The following is a 16,018-nucleotide window of genomic DNA, read 5'->3' as shown; positions in this document are numbered from 1 at the left end:
TGTGGCTTGGGTATTAGAGACATGTTAGCCAATAACATCTCCTCAGGGAACTTACCCCCCTGCAAAACATCATTAAATAAAGTTATCAAGTATGGAGCCAACGTAGAGGCAAAATGTTTATAATAGCTAGCGGTAAATCCGTCAGGACCCGGCGCAGTAGAGCGCTTGAGCTCGCCTATTGCACATGTTATTTCCTCTAAAGTACAGGGGGCATTAAGAGTGACAATCTGAGAGGGTGTAAGGGCAGGGAGGGGTATAGAGTCCAGCCAAGAGTCCGACAGAGGGACAGAATCCGACTGCGGAGGAGCTAGTAGTTTTGAATAAAAATGTTCGAAAATACCCAAGACTTCCTGAGGTAGAGATGAGATAGCACCCGAATTTGTGCGTAATTTATACACGTGTGGGGGGCGCAGAGTGTGGTTCAACTTCCTTGCGAACATGGTAGATGCCGAGTTACTATGTAATAGGAATGAGGCCTTCGACCAGCGAAGGGCCTTTTCAGTTTTTTGGGAAAGCAGGGCATTCAGTTCCAAGCGCTTTTGGGACAGTAGCGGTTTATTAAGCAGAGATGGATTAGCGACATGGCTTCTATAGTGTGCTTCTAATTCTCGGGTTAGAAGTAGTATTTGCTGCCAACGTTTTCTATTTCTGGATGAGGCCATGGAGATAAGTCGGCCTCGTAGGACCGCCTTGTGGGCTACCCAGAGTGTGGCTGGGGAAATATCAGGGGTTAAATTAGATTGAAAATATTCCTGAATAGATGTAACCACTTCCTGGCGAGAGTCGATATCGGTTAGCATAGAATCATTAAGTCTCCAAGAGAAAGGAGTAGGTGCCAATCCCACAAATGTGATAGATAAGGCCACAATACTGTGATCCGACCAGGGGCTCAAATGAATGCAAGCTACCTTAGAATTAGCTAGTAAAATTGGGGTACAATATATATAGTCTAATCTAGCATAAGAGTCATGTGGGTGGGAATAAAATGTGTAATCCCTGGCTCCGGTGTTGTGCGCTCTCCAGGCATCCACCAACTGGAGGGTATCTAATTTCTTAGTAAGGGATTTTGGGAAAGCCTGGGAAGAATGCGAGGGGGAGCTACGGTCCAAAAGAGGATTTGCCACCAGATTAAAATCCCCACCCACCAAGAGATGAGGGGACAAAAACCTATCCAGAGTACCAAAAAATTTTGAAAAAAAGGTAGCTTGAGCTGAATTCGGTGCATATACATTAGCAATAGTAAGTTCTCGACCTGAAAGGGTGCCTTTAAGAATGATAAACCTACTGTCCGGATCACGATATACATGTTGAACCTCAAAGGGGAATGAATTATGTAGAAATATGGCTACGCCCCTACTCTTGGAGGAATGCAGGGTATAATACCCCTGCCTATAAGATCTATGAAAATATGTCGGGTGTTTTGCAGCTGCAAAATGTGTTTCCTGTAATAAGATAATCTTGGCTCCCAGTCGTTTATATTGAAGAAAGGCCGTTTTGCGCTTGTTTGGCGAATTGAAACCCTGGACATTATGCGAAATACATTGAATTACCATAGTAAACAGAGCTTATTACTATCATCATAAAAGTATACATTACAAAGATATCCCCTAAAATTAATTGGCTAGACATAGAGATCCGCAGGTCTAAAGCAGACAGACGTACAGGTGGCAGAACCAGCCCAGGGGACCCCCCGGCCCCAAGATGGGGGCCATGATGTCCATAGACCGACACAACACAATCCTCATGCACTAAAGTGTTGAAAAAAGAGAAGACAAAAAACAATAGAGAGGAGATTTGAAGAGCTCCTACAAATAAGGTAACTAAAGAACATGGATCAGGCTGAAAATTTGTCATACCTGATAAAACAAAAAGTTCAAATATTAAGGGGCCAAATGGGCCCAAACCCTGTCTCCCTAAAACATGGAAAACGGAACTGCCACCCCTCAATCGGGCGGCGACACTTCCGGCCATGTCAGGAGGCAGGGTGGGGTAACGTGTCAAAGAGTTGTGGAACCATAAACCAATGGGCGCAATTAAGAGGGACCAAAGACCCTTGTTATACCTTAACTCGTCCAGCTATCAATGCAAGGCACACACATTACTCAGGATTATAAATTTAACATAGCAGTAACCATAGAAATACACATCCTGACAGCGTAAGATGTAAGAAACAAAATCCCTGTGTCTCAATTCTCGGTAAAGTCATAAAAGACAATAGGCAAGACCAAGGACTGTCAAACAATAGGTAATAGGCAAGTGAGAATGGACCTATCAACCCGGATCCTGTCTGACTCTCCTATCTCTCCGTGGAGATGGGGTATGCCAAATGGGAGAGACACGAGGGGTGGAGGGTGGACGTTGAGGTGATGGGGCATCCGCTAGGCCCAGTTTGGCCAAGATTGCTCTACCTTCAGAAGGAGATGTAGCTATATATGTGCTCCCATTATGTGGAACAATCAACTTAAAGGGAAAGCCCCATTTGTAGCGAATACGAGCTGAGAACAGGACCGTTGTGACTTCTTTCATTTTTCTACGCTTCTCCAACGTGGCCGGGGAAACATCCGGAAAGATTTGTAAGACCGAGCCTTCAAAGGAGATCGTAGGGGTATTGCGAGCAGCTCTGAGTATTTCCTCTTTGGTCAAAAAGTCCCTCATGCACAGGACAATATCCCTAGGTGGCTTGTCAGTAGGAGGTTTAGGGCGCAGGGCTCTATGGATGCGGTCACAGGCAAAAGACCCAGGGTCACGATCCGGGAGGAGTGATTGAAATAATTTGGTCACGATTAAGGAGAGGTCAGACATAGACTCCGGGATTCCCCTGATTCGCAGATTATTCCTGCGATTGCGATTATCAAGGTCCTCCACCTGCGCCTGTAGTTGAAAAAAGGCCGTTTGTAAATGATCATGCTCTCTGGAAAGTTCACCATAGGCCAGGCTAAGTTCATCGTGTTTGGTTTCTAAGCGGTCTGTCCTGGAGCCCAATGTGGCTATTTCCTGAGAGAGAACATTAGTGCTTTTATGCAATTCTGATTGAAATTTGGCGGCTAGTTTGGCGTACATAGATTCCAAGCAGGACTCCAAGTCTCCTTTTGTAAGTTGCTGTGTATTTTCACTGACCAAGGCCGATAAGGGAGCGGTGGTATCCTGTGTGGGATCGGACAGGGATGCTCGCTCTGTATTGACTGGAGACATATTACAAAGCTCGTGTGCCTTAAGTAGGTATGTTGTGAGGGACTTCTGGGCTTGTCCCTTTTTTTTCTTTGTGGACGGCATACAGGGAGTCTCCTGGGGGTGATCAACTGAAAATAGGATAATGAATGGAGATTATAACCCCAGGGAACCTATAACGCCCAAAATAGGTTTAGGGTTGTAGTTACATGAATGCGGTTAGATTCATCTGCGGGAACATTATATTGTAAGGATAATTAGCAAGTCATGGAAGGGTAGAGAGGACATAGATCACAGTAACACGCAGATATAGCACACCGGAGCAGGATGATGGCACCAGATCCCAATCTAGGACACAAGAGGGACAAGTGGGAAGCAGAGGACCTCCAACACCAAGCACAGGGCCCTCCAGGGAGACACTCCACGGGGCAATATCAAGGCCCCAGTAGGCCTCTGAGCCCAACAGGGGCTGTGGTTACAGGAGATGGCAGGCTCCGGGGTCAGCAACGTGAGGCCCACTCCCAGGTCACTGCGGGGGGGAGCTAATAATAAGAGGGCACCCGCATCCCCCACTCACTGTGACCAGATGGAGGCTCCAGACCGGTGATGTAGGCCGCCGCCACCGCGGGAAGCAGTAAGGCTCAGTGGCGTCTCTCCCCCAGTCCCAGCAATGCAGAGGGCGCCGCGGATGTCCCCAGGCGATCTCCCACAGCCCGGATGGCAGCAGGTGCAGATGGGAGAGCCGATGGGCGGCGCCGGAGCCCCGGCCCGCGCGGCCGCACCAGGCCGCGGACGTCAGCCGCCACGAGGGGCGGAAATATCACCCGGGTTCCGACTCCCCGGGATCAGGGACACCACCCGGGTCCTCCGCCGGCACTCCGCGATACGCCGCCGCACGGATGGCAGCGGACTCAAAAGCTCGGCACCGGATGGCAGCAGGTGCGGATAGGAGAGCTGATGGGCGGCGCCGGAGCCCCGGCCCGCACGGCCGCACCAGGCCGCGGACGTCAGCCGCCACGAGGGGCGGAAATATCACCTGGGTTCCGACTCCCCGGGATCAGGGATACTACCCGGGTCCTCCGCCGGCACTCCGTGACCCGCCGCCGCACGGATGGCAGCGGATCTAAAAGCTCGGCACCGGAGCTCCGGATTATGCGGCCGCTCCGGTCGCCATCTTGGACACGCCAGTATTTATCACTTTATCCTGCTAGCAACACTTCTGTCTGTGATTGAAAACATATGCTGAACGGCATCCATGGGGAGCAGTTTAAGATTCTAGGACAAGTTTAGCAGTGTTGTAGCACTGCACCCTGCCTGCTCCCCACCCTCCAATCTTCTGTAGAATGTAAGTGTTTAGACCCAACACACTTTCTAGTAACATTGCAGAGGGCACAGGACAGCACTGAATTTCTGGCTAGATCAACAGTTTTTTGTTTTGTGCTTATATAGTAGTGGTATGTTGAATCTGTTCAATGTGACCAAAAGGGGGCAAATTAACTTTAGGGGTTCACTTACAATAAAAGTTTTGGGGTCAGAAGAGGAAAGGTGTTCTAAAACATTTTGTAGTTAAACTGTATGGACTTGTCTTTTTAGCCAGACTAAGCATAAGTTATAATTCTACACCCACAATTGATCCAGAGGAAGGCAAAAAAAAAGCAAAGCATGATTCAATTTGCTCCTGCAGGGGAAAAAAAAACTTCCTTCCTGAGCCCCACAAGAGGCAATCGGATATTCCCTGGATCAACTTTACCTATAAATGTTAGTAACCAGTTAAATTCTGTTTAAGAAAGAATAGAAAGAGAGAAAAGCGCCTTTAAGTGCAACAGAACCACTTTAATGTAGCACAAATGTAGGAACACTCACATGTACATTGAGTAAAGCAGGCATGTATGTATTAACCAGTGTGGAACGGCTGTGACAGGTGCCTGACATCGTGTCTTGCTGGACAAGCATGGTAGCAGGAGGGAGAGATGTGGAGCCATCTGGAACGCATGGTGAGGTGCGACATAGGCGTGATGACGTCTGTGACCAGAAGCTATTGCGACACGTTTTGGAGCATGCGCTGGCCTCTATTGGCAGAAGCGCTCTCCTTTGTCAAGCTTAGGAATGGCAAAGGCAGAATTCCGTTAACAGCTGCCGCCTGGAGATGGGCGGGGCCTGAAGACTCACTATCAGACCACTTTGTGCCAGATTTGGCAAACCTAATCGCCTGATAGAAGGAAAAGAAACTGTCCCCCGTCATTTTTCTTTAATTTCACCAAGCTAGCGTTTATAAGAACGGACGTCTGCCTTTGCCATTCCTAAGCTTGACAAAGCAGCGCGCTTCCGCCAATAGTCAAGCGCATGCGCCAAAACACGTCGCAATGAATTCTGGTCACTGACGTCATCACGCCGACGTCGCGCCTCAGGGTGTGTTCCAGATGCCATCTTGAGTGTGCATTGCGGCCGGCTCAATCTGTCTCCCTCCTGCTACCATGCTTGTCCAGCGAGACTCTGATGTCAGGCACCTGTCAGCCGTTCCACACTGGTTAACACATGCCTGCTTTACTCAATATACATGTGTGTTCCTACATTTGTGCTACATGAAAGCGGTTCTGCTGCACTTGGAGGCGCTATTTTTCTCCTATTATACAGAGTTCTGCTACAGTACTACATGAAGCTTGCCCTGAGTGATTTACAGACCTTCCTAATCTAAGTTATTTAGATTATGACCACTAATTATTGGACTTGGTTCTAGTGTTTTGCGCTGAGTACCATTTCTTATCCAAGAGAGAATCCAGGCCTTTTAAAGTTGGAGGCATCCTGTAAGGACCTTATTCCACTGCACAGCTTGGTGTCATCTGTAAAGACTCAAATAGTATTTTTTTAATCCCAGACCCTATATTATAAATATATTAGAGTCCCAACATTGAACCTTGGGGTACACCACTAACAACCCTAGACCATTCAGAGTATGAATCATTAACCGCTACACTCTGAATCTTTTAGCCAGTTTTCTATCCATTTACATACTGATTTTTCCAAGCCTGTAGACTTTACCTTACACATTAGCCATGTGGGGAACTGTCAAACTTTTAAAAATCTAAGTATACCACAGCCACCCCTCTGTCCAAGGTTTTGCTCACCTCCATAAAAAAATCAATTTGATCACTTCTTTCATTAATCCATGCTGTTGCTTAAAATCATTGTTTCCAGCAAGAACTCGTCTTGTGGTATTTTATTAAACTCTTCAGTATCTTTTCAACTATAGAAGTTAGGTCTATAATTGGTAAAGATTTTGACCCTTTTTTAAATATAGGCACCACATTGGCCTTACGGCAATCCAGTGGTACTATGCCAGTCACTAAAATGTGAAACTATGGCTTTTGAAATGAGAGCTCAATTCTTAAAGGACCCATGGGTGTATGTCATGCAGTCCAGGTGATTTATTCACCTTTTATTCTGTGTAAATATTTCTGGATCATATAGAGCCAATGTGGATCATCTGGAACTGTCAATACCATGCCCATTATGGACAAGAGCTCCCCAATGCTCCTTTTGTATACACAGAGCTGAAGAAGATATTTAATTTTATTACCTTTGTTCCCAGTCACCCGCACTAGATTATTTTGTAAAGGGCCTACATGCTCAGACCTGACCTTTTACTATTAATATATTTGAAGAATGTTTGGGGGTCTGTCCAGCTATTTCTTACAATCTGTCCATTTTTAAATTTTTGTGGTCTTTCCTTTTTTGCATATTTTGTTATATTTTTTGTAATGTTTAAATGCTAGCGTTCCATAATTTATTATATTTTATAAAAGCTCTTATCTATAGCTTTTTTTTAACTTTGGTTGTAAGCCACTTAGGTTTGTTTTTTTTTTAGCCTTTTAAACTTGTTGCCCATGGGAATATATTTTGCAGTGTGTTCATAGTTTGAAGAACTCCCATTTCTGTGTTCGATGCCAATATTCCCTCCCAGTCTAAGTCTTGGAGAGCAGCTCTCAGCCTTGGAAAAATAGCTATTAAAGTTAAGTTTGTTTTTCCATTATGTTGTGGTTTACAGCGAACAAATGAAATCATGTTATGGTCACTGCTACCCAAATCTTTTTATATGGACATTTGTAATAAGCTCTGCATTGAGATTACCAGGTCCAGCAGAGCATCATTCCTAGTTGGGGCCTCGATGAACTGCACCATAAAATTGTCCTGTAGTAGGTTTTATAAATTTTTGCCTTCAAGACCCCAGTTGCACTGGGTGCAACTTGGCATGCGATTTGAATGCCATGCGACTTGAAAATTGCTTGCCAAGTCGCACCCTATTGTCCACAATTACAGCTGTCATATTGGTGCGGTTCCACCTCGGTCGGAGCTGCACCGATTTCTAAAGTAGTACATGCACTACTTTTGGTGCAATTTGCATAGACATCTGTGTCAGATGTCTTGCAAATTGCACTTGAAATCGGCAAGTTCTCAGACTTTGAAATCGTGCGACTTCACTGTAAGTTGCATAATTTCAAAGTTGGGCTTGTACTGGGGTGTAACTGTTCCTGCAATACCTGTACTCCAGTCAATTTCCAGGTAGTTAAAATCCCCATTATCACTGCCCCAGCCCTTTCAATCTGTACAAGGAGCTTAGTCTCCACCTCATTAACATGGGGAGGCCTATAGTAAAGACTTTGGTTTCTTCCACAGGCCCCCCGGGTTATCTCCCAGCCAGCTGCAGAATTTTGCTCTTCACCAACTCTGCCTAAAGATCCAGAGCTCCGAAAACAAAGAATCAATGACCTTATTGATGAAATAAAAGGAACCTATAATTTCATGCAGGTAAGAATCCAAAGGTTTCCCTAATGTGCTCAGACACTTAACCATAAAGTATTAAAGGCAAAACATTTTTTAGTTTTTGGCAGGGGTTGTAATTCTCCCCTCTATCCAAGAGTATGGAATCACCACTCTTGGAAAATGTTCAATTGCGTAGAAAAAACTAATCAGACATGCCTCAACTATTTTTCATTTAACATTCCAACCTTCTGGCTTTAACCACTTCCAGACCGGACACTTTTACCCCCTTCCTGACCAGGGCAATTTTCAGCTTTTAGCGCTATCACACTTTGAATGACAATTGCGCGGTCATGCAACACTGTACCCAAATGAATTTTTTACCATTTTTTTTTAGATAGATAAAGCTTTATTTTGGTGGTATTTATTCACCACTGGGATTTGTATTTTTTTTGCTATGTAAATGAAATGTCCAAAAATTTTTAAAAGTTTTTTTTATAAAATTTTGCAAATAAATAATTTCATCATAAATCTTAGCCAAAATTTATTCCGTTATCTTTTTAGTAAAAAAAAAATCCAAATTAGTTTATAAGCAAAAATTATAATTTTTAAACATTTTTTTTTACATTTTTATTTTTTTTATATTTTTTATTTATTTATTTTTTTTACATACTGTCACCCTAGCAGTACAGTGTCACCATGGTGACACTGTACTTCTTGTGAGGGGTGATAAAGATTTTTTTTTTTTTACACTGATTGCTTTTACACCCATATAGGATGTAAAAGCAATCATTTCTCTTTCTGTGTGCATTCCTGCACTCATTGAGAAATACAGAGTGAGCTGTTATTGGTCACAGCTTGTCACATGGTACAAGGCTTTTGTTTATAGCCTTGTACCATGTGACCTCTGTGATCATTCACAGATTTCACACATGGTAAGCAATGATGTCACAAGTGACATCTTGCTTACTACTTTGCATTTGATCACTGATTGGCCAATCAGTGATCACATGATCGGGACCTCGTACAGAGGTCCCGTCCGACGATCGGTGTTTCACTGTGTCCGGAGGACACAGCGGGCACCGGATCGCGGTGCTGCGCGCTCCCAGGGAGCGCGCACAAGCAGGGTGCGGGGAGGCCGTTTATAGACGGCCACCCGACCCTGCAGTGCCACCGTCCGGCCGTTTATATACAACGGCCAGTCGGGAAGTGGTTAAGAAACTGTAGTCAGTTGCAACGGTTTTTGCAGATCAAGCAGAGGAAAATATTATGGAATCATGAACAAAACACTACAGTACACCACTAGTACTTTGTTGCGCCACCTCTGGCTTTTATAACAACTTGTTCTGAGGCATGGATTTAACTATCGACACAGTATTCTTCATCAATCCAGCTCCACCTTTCTCTTATTGCAGTTTCCAGATCAGCTTTGCACGTTCGAGCCTTGTCATGGACCATTTCCATCATAGATTTTCAGTTGGATTGAGGTCCAGACTATTTGCAGGCCCTACCATTGACTGTCTTCTTGAAGGAAAGCTTTCATTGCTTTTGCCCTATGGCAAGATGCATTTTCCTGAAAAATGTCATCACCAAACATCCTTTCAATTGATAGAATAAGTGTCTAAAATCTCAATATAAACTTGTGCATTTATTGAAGATTTAATTACTGTCATCTCCCCTGTACCTTTACATGACATGCAACCCCATATCGATTCCTCCCACTGACACAAATGATGGTGCCCCATCATTAGTGTCAGTGTGTGAGGAATGGTGCCCCATCATTGGTGTCGGGGGGAGGAATGGTGCCCCATCATTGGCGTCGGGGGGAGGAATGAGGGGGCACTATTCCTCCCACTGACACCAGTTATACTTACATCGCCGTGTCACACCCCCCCCCCCTGAAAAGTGCCGCCCTAGGCAAATGCGTTCCGAGCGCATTCCGGGGATCCACCCACCGCTCCGCTCTCCTCTGTAACCGGTCCCTCAGCCATGGTGACCCTGCCGTGGGAAAAGGGGGGGTGGCACTGCCACCATGCCGCCCCCCCCTGAAAAGTGCCGCCCTAGGCAAATGTCTAGGTTACCTCACGGCAGATACGCCCCTGTGCTTGTCCCAAGCCAAATCTCAGAAAATGAAGCTGTCCTGCTTTAGAACTGTATTGAATATCATGGTAGTGGAGTTGCCCAGTGAATCAAGAGGTCACAGAGATCCCTCCCCCCTACCTCTAGCAGCAGAGCTGCCCAGCGGCTCCCAGTGGGAACCCTGATTGATATGAGCAAGTCAGGAGGAGTCTTGCTCGCAGTGTGATAGGGAATCATGGAGGGGTGATCATTCCAGCCAGCCTTAAACCTTGTCAGTTGCAGTGAACACATGTGAGGCAGGAGGAGCTGCAGCCATTCAGACCAACCAGAGGAGGTGCAGTGATCTGTGGAGTGAGTAGACCTGACCAGAGGAGGTATAATTCCAACAGCAAAGAACCTGCAAGAATGCCTTAAGTGTAGTTTCCTCCTAATTGGCTAGGGGGAGCACTAGTTTCAATTCTCGGGGAGGAGGGCTGAGTAGCAGCCTGGGTGTAATAGCCAGGTGGGTCAAATTTGGGTCAGGGGCTGAGGGGCTCTGCAAATTAGCTGAGGTGTCCCCTGTACTAGAACGTTAAAGAGATCTAAATGCAGTGGGTGGAGGTAAGGGGTGGCTAGTCTGTAATCTTTAAAGGATCCTGGCCAATCCCCAACAGGAGGCTTAGCAAGGAGCCAGAACAGCCCTTAAGAGTAACTAAGCCTGCTAAGCAGGAGGGGGGAGTATTTGGGTGGAAGATGAGGAAATGAGCCTGGGAGGAGGCCCAGATGGAGGGACTAACCTACAGACAGTGTTTTGGAAGGAGGAAAGCTCAGGACTTTTCTGGCTTGTCCCCAGAGCAAGGACCACCTATGCAGCAGGGAACTAGCAGCCAGCAACCCACCAGCAGCACAGGAGAAAGAACTGAGTAAACCTGCACCTCCTGAGCCAGTAAGGGGAAAGAGGCACTCTGGTGGGAAACTGGATTTGCTTTTTACCCGGGACTGTTCGGGCACTGGATCCCCTGCCCAGGGAATTGCCCAGTACATCTGGATGAGAAGATTCATCTGGGGTGGTACTATGGGAGATGCTGGCTAGCTCTCATCAGACTGTTTGCTGTACAGGATTGAACGTAGACTGAGTTTGTCCTCTGTTGCCATTACCCTTGGGCATCCCATTCACCCCTTACTCCATCGAAGTTCAGTTTCCCAAATAAAACAAAACACAGCTCAAGGACTGGTTGCGGTCTAATCCAAGTCTGAAAGAGGAAATGTGTTGCCTGGCTGTGCAGGACTTTAGGGGGATAAGCAATTTGGGTGAACACGATTAGAACAATTGTTACAGTTGGGGTCTGTATGTTTATCGATGAATGACTGCTTTTCCAAGTGTTAAACTTGACAATGTAAACAAATAACATATGCTCTAACAAACACAGGGGCAATGTGAGAAGCCCTCTTTTGTATCCTTTATAGCTCTCCTACAGAAGGTTTCTCTTAAATGCATATTCATACCATGCTTTTCACAGCACTCCCTCCTGAGCTCTTGCACACTCTGCCCAGTGTCAAGCCCAGATAAGTCTTCCCGTTCAGATTACACTCTGGCCCCTTCACCATGGTGTCATTATGGACCTCACACTGAATAGACCATCTGAGAAATAGAGAAACCAAGGGAGAGCAGAGGCACAGGAGCTTAATGGAGAAAGCTGAGGAGAGCAGAGATGGGAACTGAATGTAGAAGGTAAGAGTAGACACAATGGAGAAAGAGGAGAGCAGAGACACAGGCCTGTGTAAGCTGGTCCAGCTCCTTTCTCACAAGTAGGTAACCATAGAATCGACAACTAGGAGCCTACTGTCACATTCTGCACTATGCAAGTGTCAGGGCTGGGCTCCTGCTACTTAACAAGCAACTCTTTTCTTTCAGTGCTCAGAAGCTGCTCAGCTGTCGGTAATTACCAGACTCTCGTCTTCAGTGCCTCTCCTGGGTACCATTATCTGCCTCATTAATCCAGCCTACAACCAGCCCTTTTTGCTGTTTTTAGCAGCTTAGCTCATTTTCTACTTGCCCTTGCATGGTCTATGATCTCCAGTGTGTTTCTACCTGTGTTCTGTGTAAATTTGGTCTGGCTGACTTCTCTTCCGCTTCCTGATTTTTGGCTCCTGACTATGCTGACTTCTGGTTCCTGACCCTGGCTTGTCTGCCTGCATTGGTATCCAAACCCTGGCTTCTGTTTTGACTACATTCCTGATCTGTTTGCAATTTCATTAAAGGTGTTTAACTGCACTTTCTGTCTCCACCTTGTTTATGGTTCCTGGCATTATGCAAGGGCCATGGAATGTAGAAGATACCTAGTCATTTTTTCCAGATTGGATGAGCAGGACCACTGCTTGGTTCATTTTGCCATAGCATCAACAACACTCCTAATCTGAGCTGCTCATCTGATTATCCTACCCCAGCTGCTCCAGTACAACCAGTGTTGGCAAGCCATCCCTGCTACTGCTCCTATCTCAGTTCAGGCAGCCACCTCTGATGCTACCACTGTAAGTTATGACTGGCTCTCCAGTGGTTTGGGGGCAATCCAGCTCACTGCAGAGTTTCTCAACCAGGTTGGAATATATTTTGAGATGCTGCCCCAGCGTTCCCTACGGACAGTGGCAACGTAGGCTTATTTGCATTGCTTTCTGACAAAGCCTTGGCTTGGGCAAACCCTCTATGGGAGACAAATTGTCCAGAATTACCATACCCTGAGTTTGTGGCGTCCTTTAAAGGGTATTTGATATTCCCACTCGCTCTACTTCTGCTGCCAAGAGCCTCATGTCCATTAAACAGAGTACGAGAACTGTTGCTGACTAGGCTATGGAATTCTGTACTTTGGCAGCAGAGGTTAATTGGAGCAGTGAGGCTCTTGTGGTTGCTTTTTCACTTGGCCTCTAACATTAAAGATGAGACTGCAGCTTGAGATATACCAAAGGATCTTGAGGAGTTGATCTAGTTTTCCGTTCTCATTGATACCAGACTCCAAGAGATCTTCCTTTTTAAGGAGCAGTTGTCAAAGCCACCTGTACGGTTGGCACTGAGCTTTGCCTTCCCACCCATTCCTCCCTCCCTTACCTCTTCGGACCAAGTCCTCCAGTGAATTGGGGCCAATGCAGCTAGGCTTCACATGTCTCTGCCGCAGAGGGCCATTAGCAGAAGGGAGAAATTGTTCCTTTACTGTGGCCAAGAAAGTCTTTAAGTCTTGTCTAATCTGTCTGGGCAACACCTGCACCTGAGGTCCTGTAGGGGATAACCTTAGGTGGTGTCTTTACATCCCCAGCTTTCCTTAAAGATAAGCCTCTAGTTCCAGTTACCTTTTCCTGGTCTGATGTTTCCATAGACACCCAGCCACTAATAGATTCTGGGGCTGCAGGCTTGTTCATAGTGCCTTTGTGTTGATGCATTCGATACTGCTGCAGCCTCGTGCCTCCCCATTTGTCATTTAGGATATTGATGGGAGACCTCTACATCCTGCCCATGAAACCTTTGACCATGGTTTTGGGGCTCTTCACAAAGGGATCCAATCCAAAGTCCTTTTACTCACCTCATTACCTAGTTGTCATTGGTTATGTGCTACAGAAGCACAGTCCTTTGGCATAGAGCAAAGGTTCTGTCATGGTTACCACAATGCACTAATACTTGTTTTCAGGAAGTGAGTTGGGTCTTATACGTGTCTTCAGTCTCCTTTACCAGAGGAGTACAGGAAATTCTTTGACAAAGGTCAGGCCGGTATTTTGCTGCTACATTTAGCCTTATCACTGCACAATTGTTCAACCTGGTGCCATTCCTCCTTGTGGCCGGGTTTACCTTTTTCTTTAAGGATAAGGCTATGAAGGAGTATGTTGTGGATATAATATACAGTATATGTGACTTGTGAGCCAAAACCTACTGAATTACTTCAATGGATCGCCAACATTAAACACAACTTCAACTGTGCAAATTAATATATTTATAAATGTAGCGCTCCTTAATACCACAATAACATATATATATATATATATATATATATATATATATATATATATATATATATATAAAATTTTCTTTCTGTGATATCACACACCATATATTTAAACTAAAAATTCAATTCTAAAAAGTGACATATAATCAGTGTTATATAATCAAAATTATTATTGTGACAACAATGTCACAATAATTTGATTATATAACAGTCTCTTCACAATTGATTTTTTAGTTTAAATATATGGTGTGTGATATCACAAAGGATTATCTATATATTGGTATTAAAAAGCGCTACATTTTATAGATATGTTGTGGATATACAATCTCAGGAGTTCATCCACAAATCCCCTGTTTCTGCTGGTGCGGTTGCTGTGGTGGTGGTTTGTGTTTTTAGTGAACTGAGACCCTGTATTGATTTTATAGGGGTTGCAGTCACATTACTATTAAAGCCTTTGAATCCCTCAATGGTGCTTTTGCTGCAGCCCCAGTGCTGACACATGTTGATCCCTCGCTACCCTTCATTCTTGTGGTTGTGTCTGAGACTGGAGTAGGCGCTCTCCTGTTTCAACATCCTACCCCTGTGGGCCCTATGCGTCCTTGTGGCTACTTTTCTAAATGGTCTCCAGCCGAAATCCAATTGTGAAACTGGGGACAGAATTAGCCATTTTAGCTCTTAAAGAATAGAAGCGTCATTGAGGGTACTTCTGTGCCGGTCCTCATTTTGACTGACCATAAGAATTTCATATTCTTGTCTGAGGCTAAGCGACTGTCTCCTAGAAGGGCTTGGTTGGCCCTTTTTCTGTCAAGTTTCAATTAGTCTCCTCCATACCTGCAGATGCATTTATCGTGGCAGTATTCCTCTTCAAAAATTGAGTCTTTCTATTCCTGTGATGCCTCTGGACCACATTTTGACCACTAGTCTCACTTTACCTTTTTGGGTGAGAGATTTCTGGCTTCTCAAATTTGCTTTCCTCCTGGAAAACCTCATGACTGCTGCTTTTGTCCCTGAGAATCACCTCACTGCTTTGCTCCAGACCTACCATTGCTCCAAGGCAACTGGGCACCCAGGTAAAAATCAACTCCTATGGTCTGTTTAGAAAGTTTGGAGACCCCTGGACTAGGCCACCAGAATTGTTGACAAAGGGCTGGTTTACTGTCCTTCAGACTTTAGGAGGGCCGGAGTGGCCCGTGAAAGTAGAAAATGTCAAGAGTAAAACAAGACAGTACTTGTAGTCAGTGGGAGGAATAGTGTCAAATCATTGATATTGGAGGAACAGTGACCCATCATTGGTATTAGTGGGAGGAATTGTGCCCCATTGGTGCCAGGGGGAGGAATACTACTCTGAGGGCTGGTTAGAGGTAAGTAAAGGGCCACATTTGGCCCATGTGCTGCAGTTTGGAGACCACTGGCCTAGTCTCCGTGCTGATGAAACTGTGGCACCTTCCAGTAGGCTGCCTACAACCCCCATACTCGGTGGAGAGGCCTTGGACCCACTTGTCTATTTTGTGGCTTTACCTAACTCCCAGGGCAATAGTTTTTCTTATGGTGGTTGACCGGTTTTTGAAAATATCACATTGCATTCTGCTAAAGAAGTTGCCTGCATCCAAAGAACTGGCATCAATATTCGCTCGGGAGGTCTTTCCTTTACATGAGTTACCTAAAGTTATCTTTGACAGGGGTATTCAGTTTGTCCAGGTTTTAGCGAGCCTTTTGTGCAGTTGGGAATTTGGCTTTCCTTCTCTGCATACCAACCGCAGTCCAATAGGGCTGCAGAATAAACCAACCAAGCTTTGCTATATTTTGGACCTGTTACCTTGGGTGGAGTTTGCTCACAATGCCATGAATACTGCTTCCTGATTATCTCAGTTTATGGTGAACTGTGGGTTCCAGCCATCCACATTGCCTGATACGTTCCACTGGAAATTCCTGCATTAGAGGGACATCTTTGAACTCTGTTCCACTTGGGTGCAGATCCAAGGATCCTTGCAACGCTTGAGAGGGGTACAAACTACATGCTGACACAACTGCACCCTCCTAACCAA

At 45.4% G+C, this 16,018-nt stretch overlaps 1 protein-coding gene across 1 annotated transcript in view; it reads left to right on the top strand.

The window, feature by feature from the left end:
* The window catches only part of CAPRIN2 (caprin family member 2), a 62,106-nt gene that overhangs the window by 21,693 nt on the left and 24,395 nt on the right, over positions 1–16,018 (top strand). Inside the window, exon 11 of the mRNA XM_089671678.1 lies at positions 7,843–7,974. Within this exon, the coding sequence (XP_089527804.1) occupies positions 7,843–7,974 (132 nt within the window). The remainder of the gene's footprint in view (positions 1–7,842; positions 7,975–16,018) is intronic.

Source organism: Staurois parvus, unplaced genomic scaffold (assembly GCF_062004578.1).
Source record: "Staurois parvus isolate SC_StPar_1 unplaced genomic scaffold, SC_StPar_1.0 ptg000114l, whole genome shotgun sequence".
Taxonomy (NCBI): domain Eukaryota; kingdom Metazoa; phylum Chordata; class Amphibia; order Anura; family Ranidae; genus Staurois; species Staurois parvus.
This window is presented reverse-complemented; position numbering and strand designations above follow the sequence as displayed.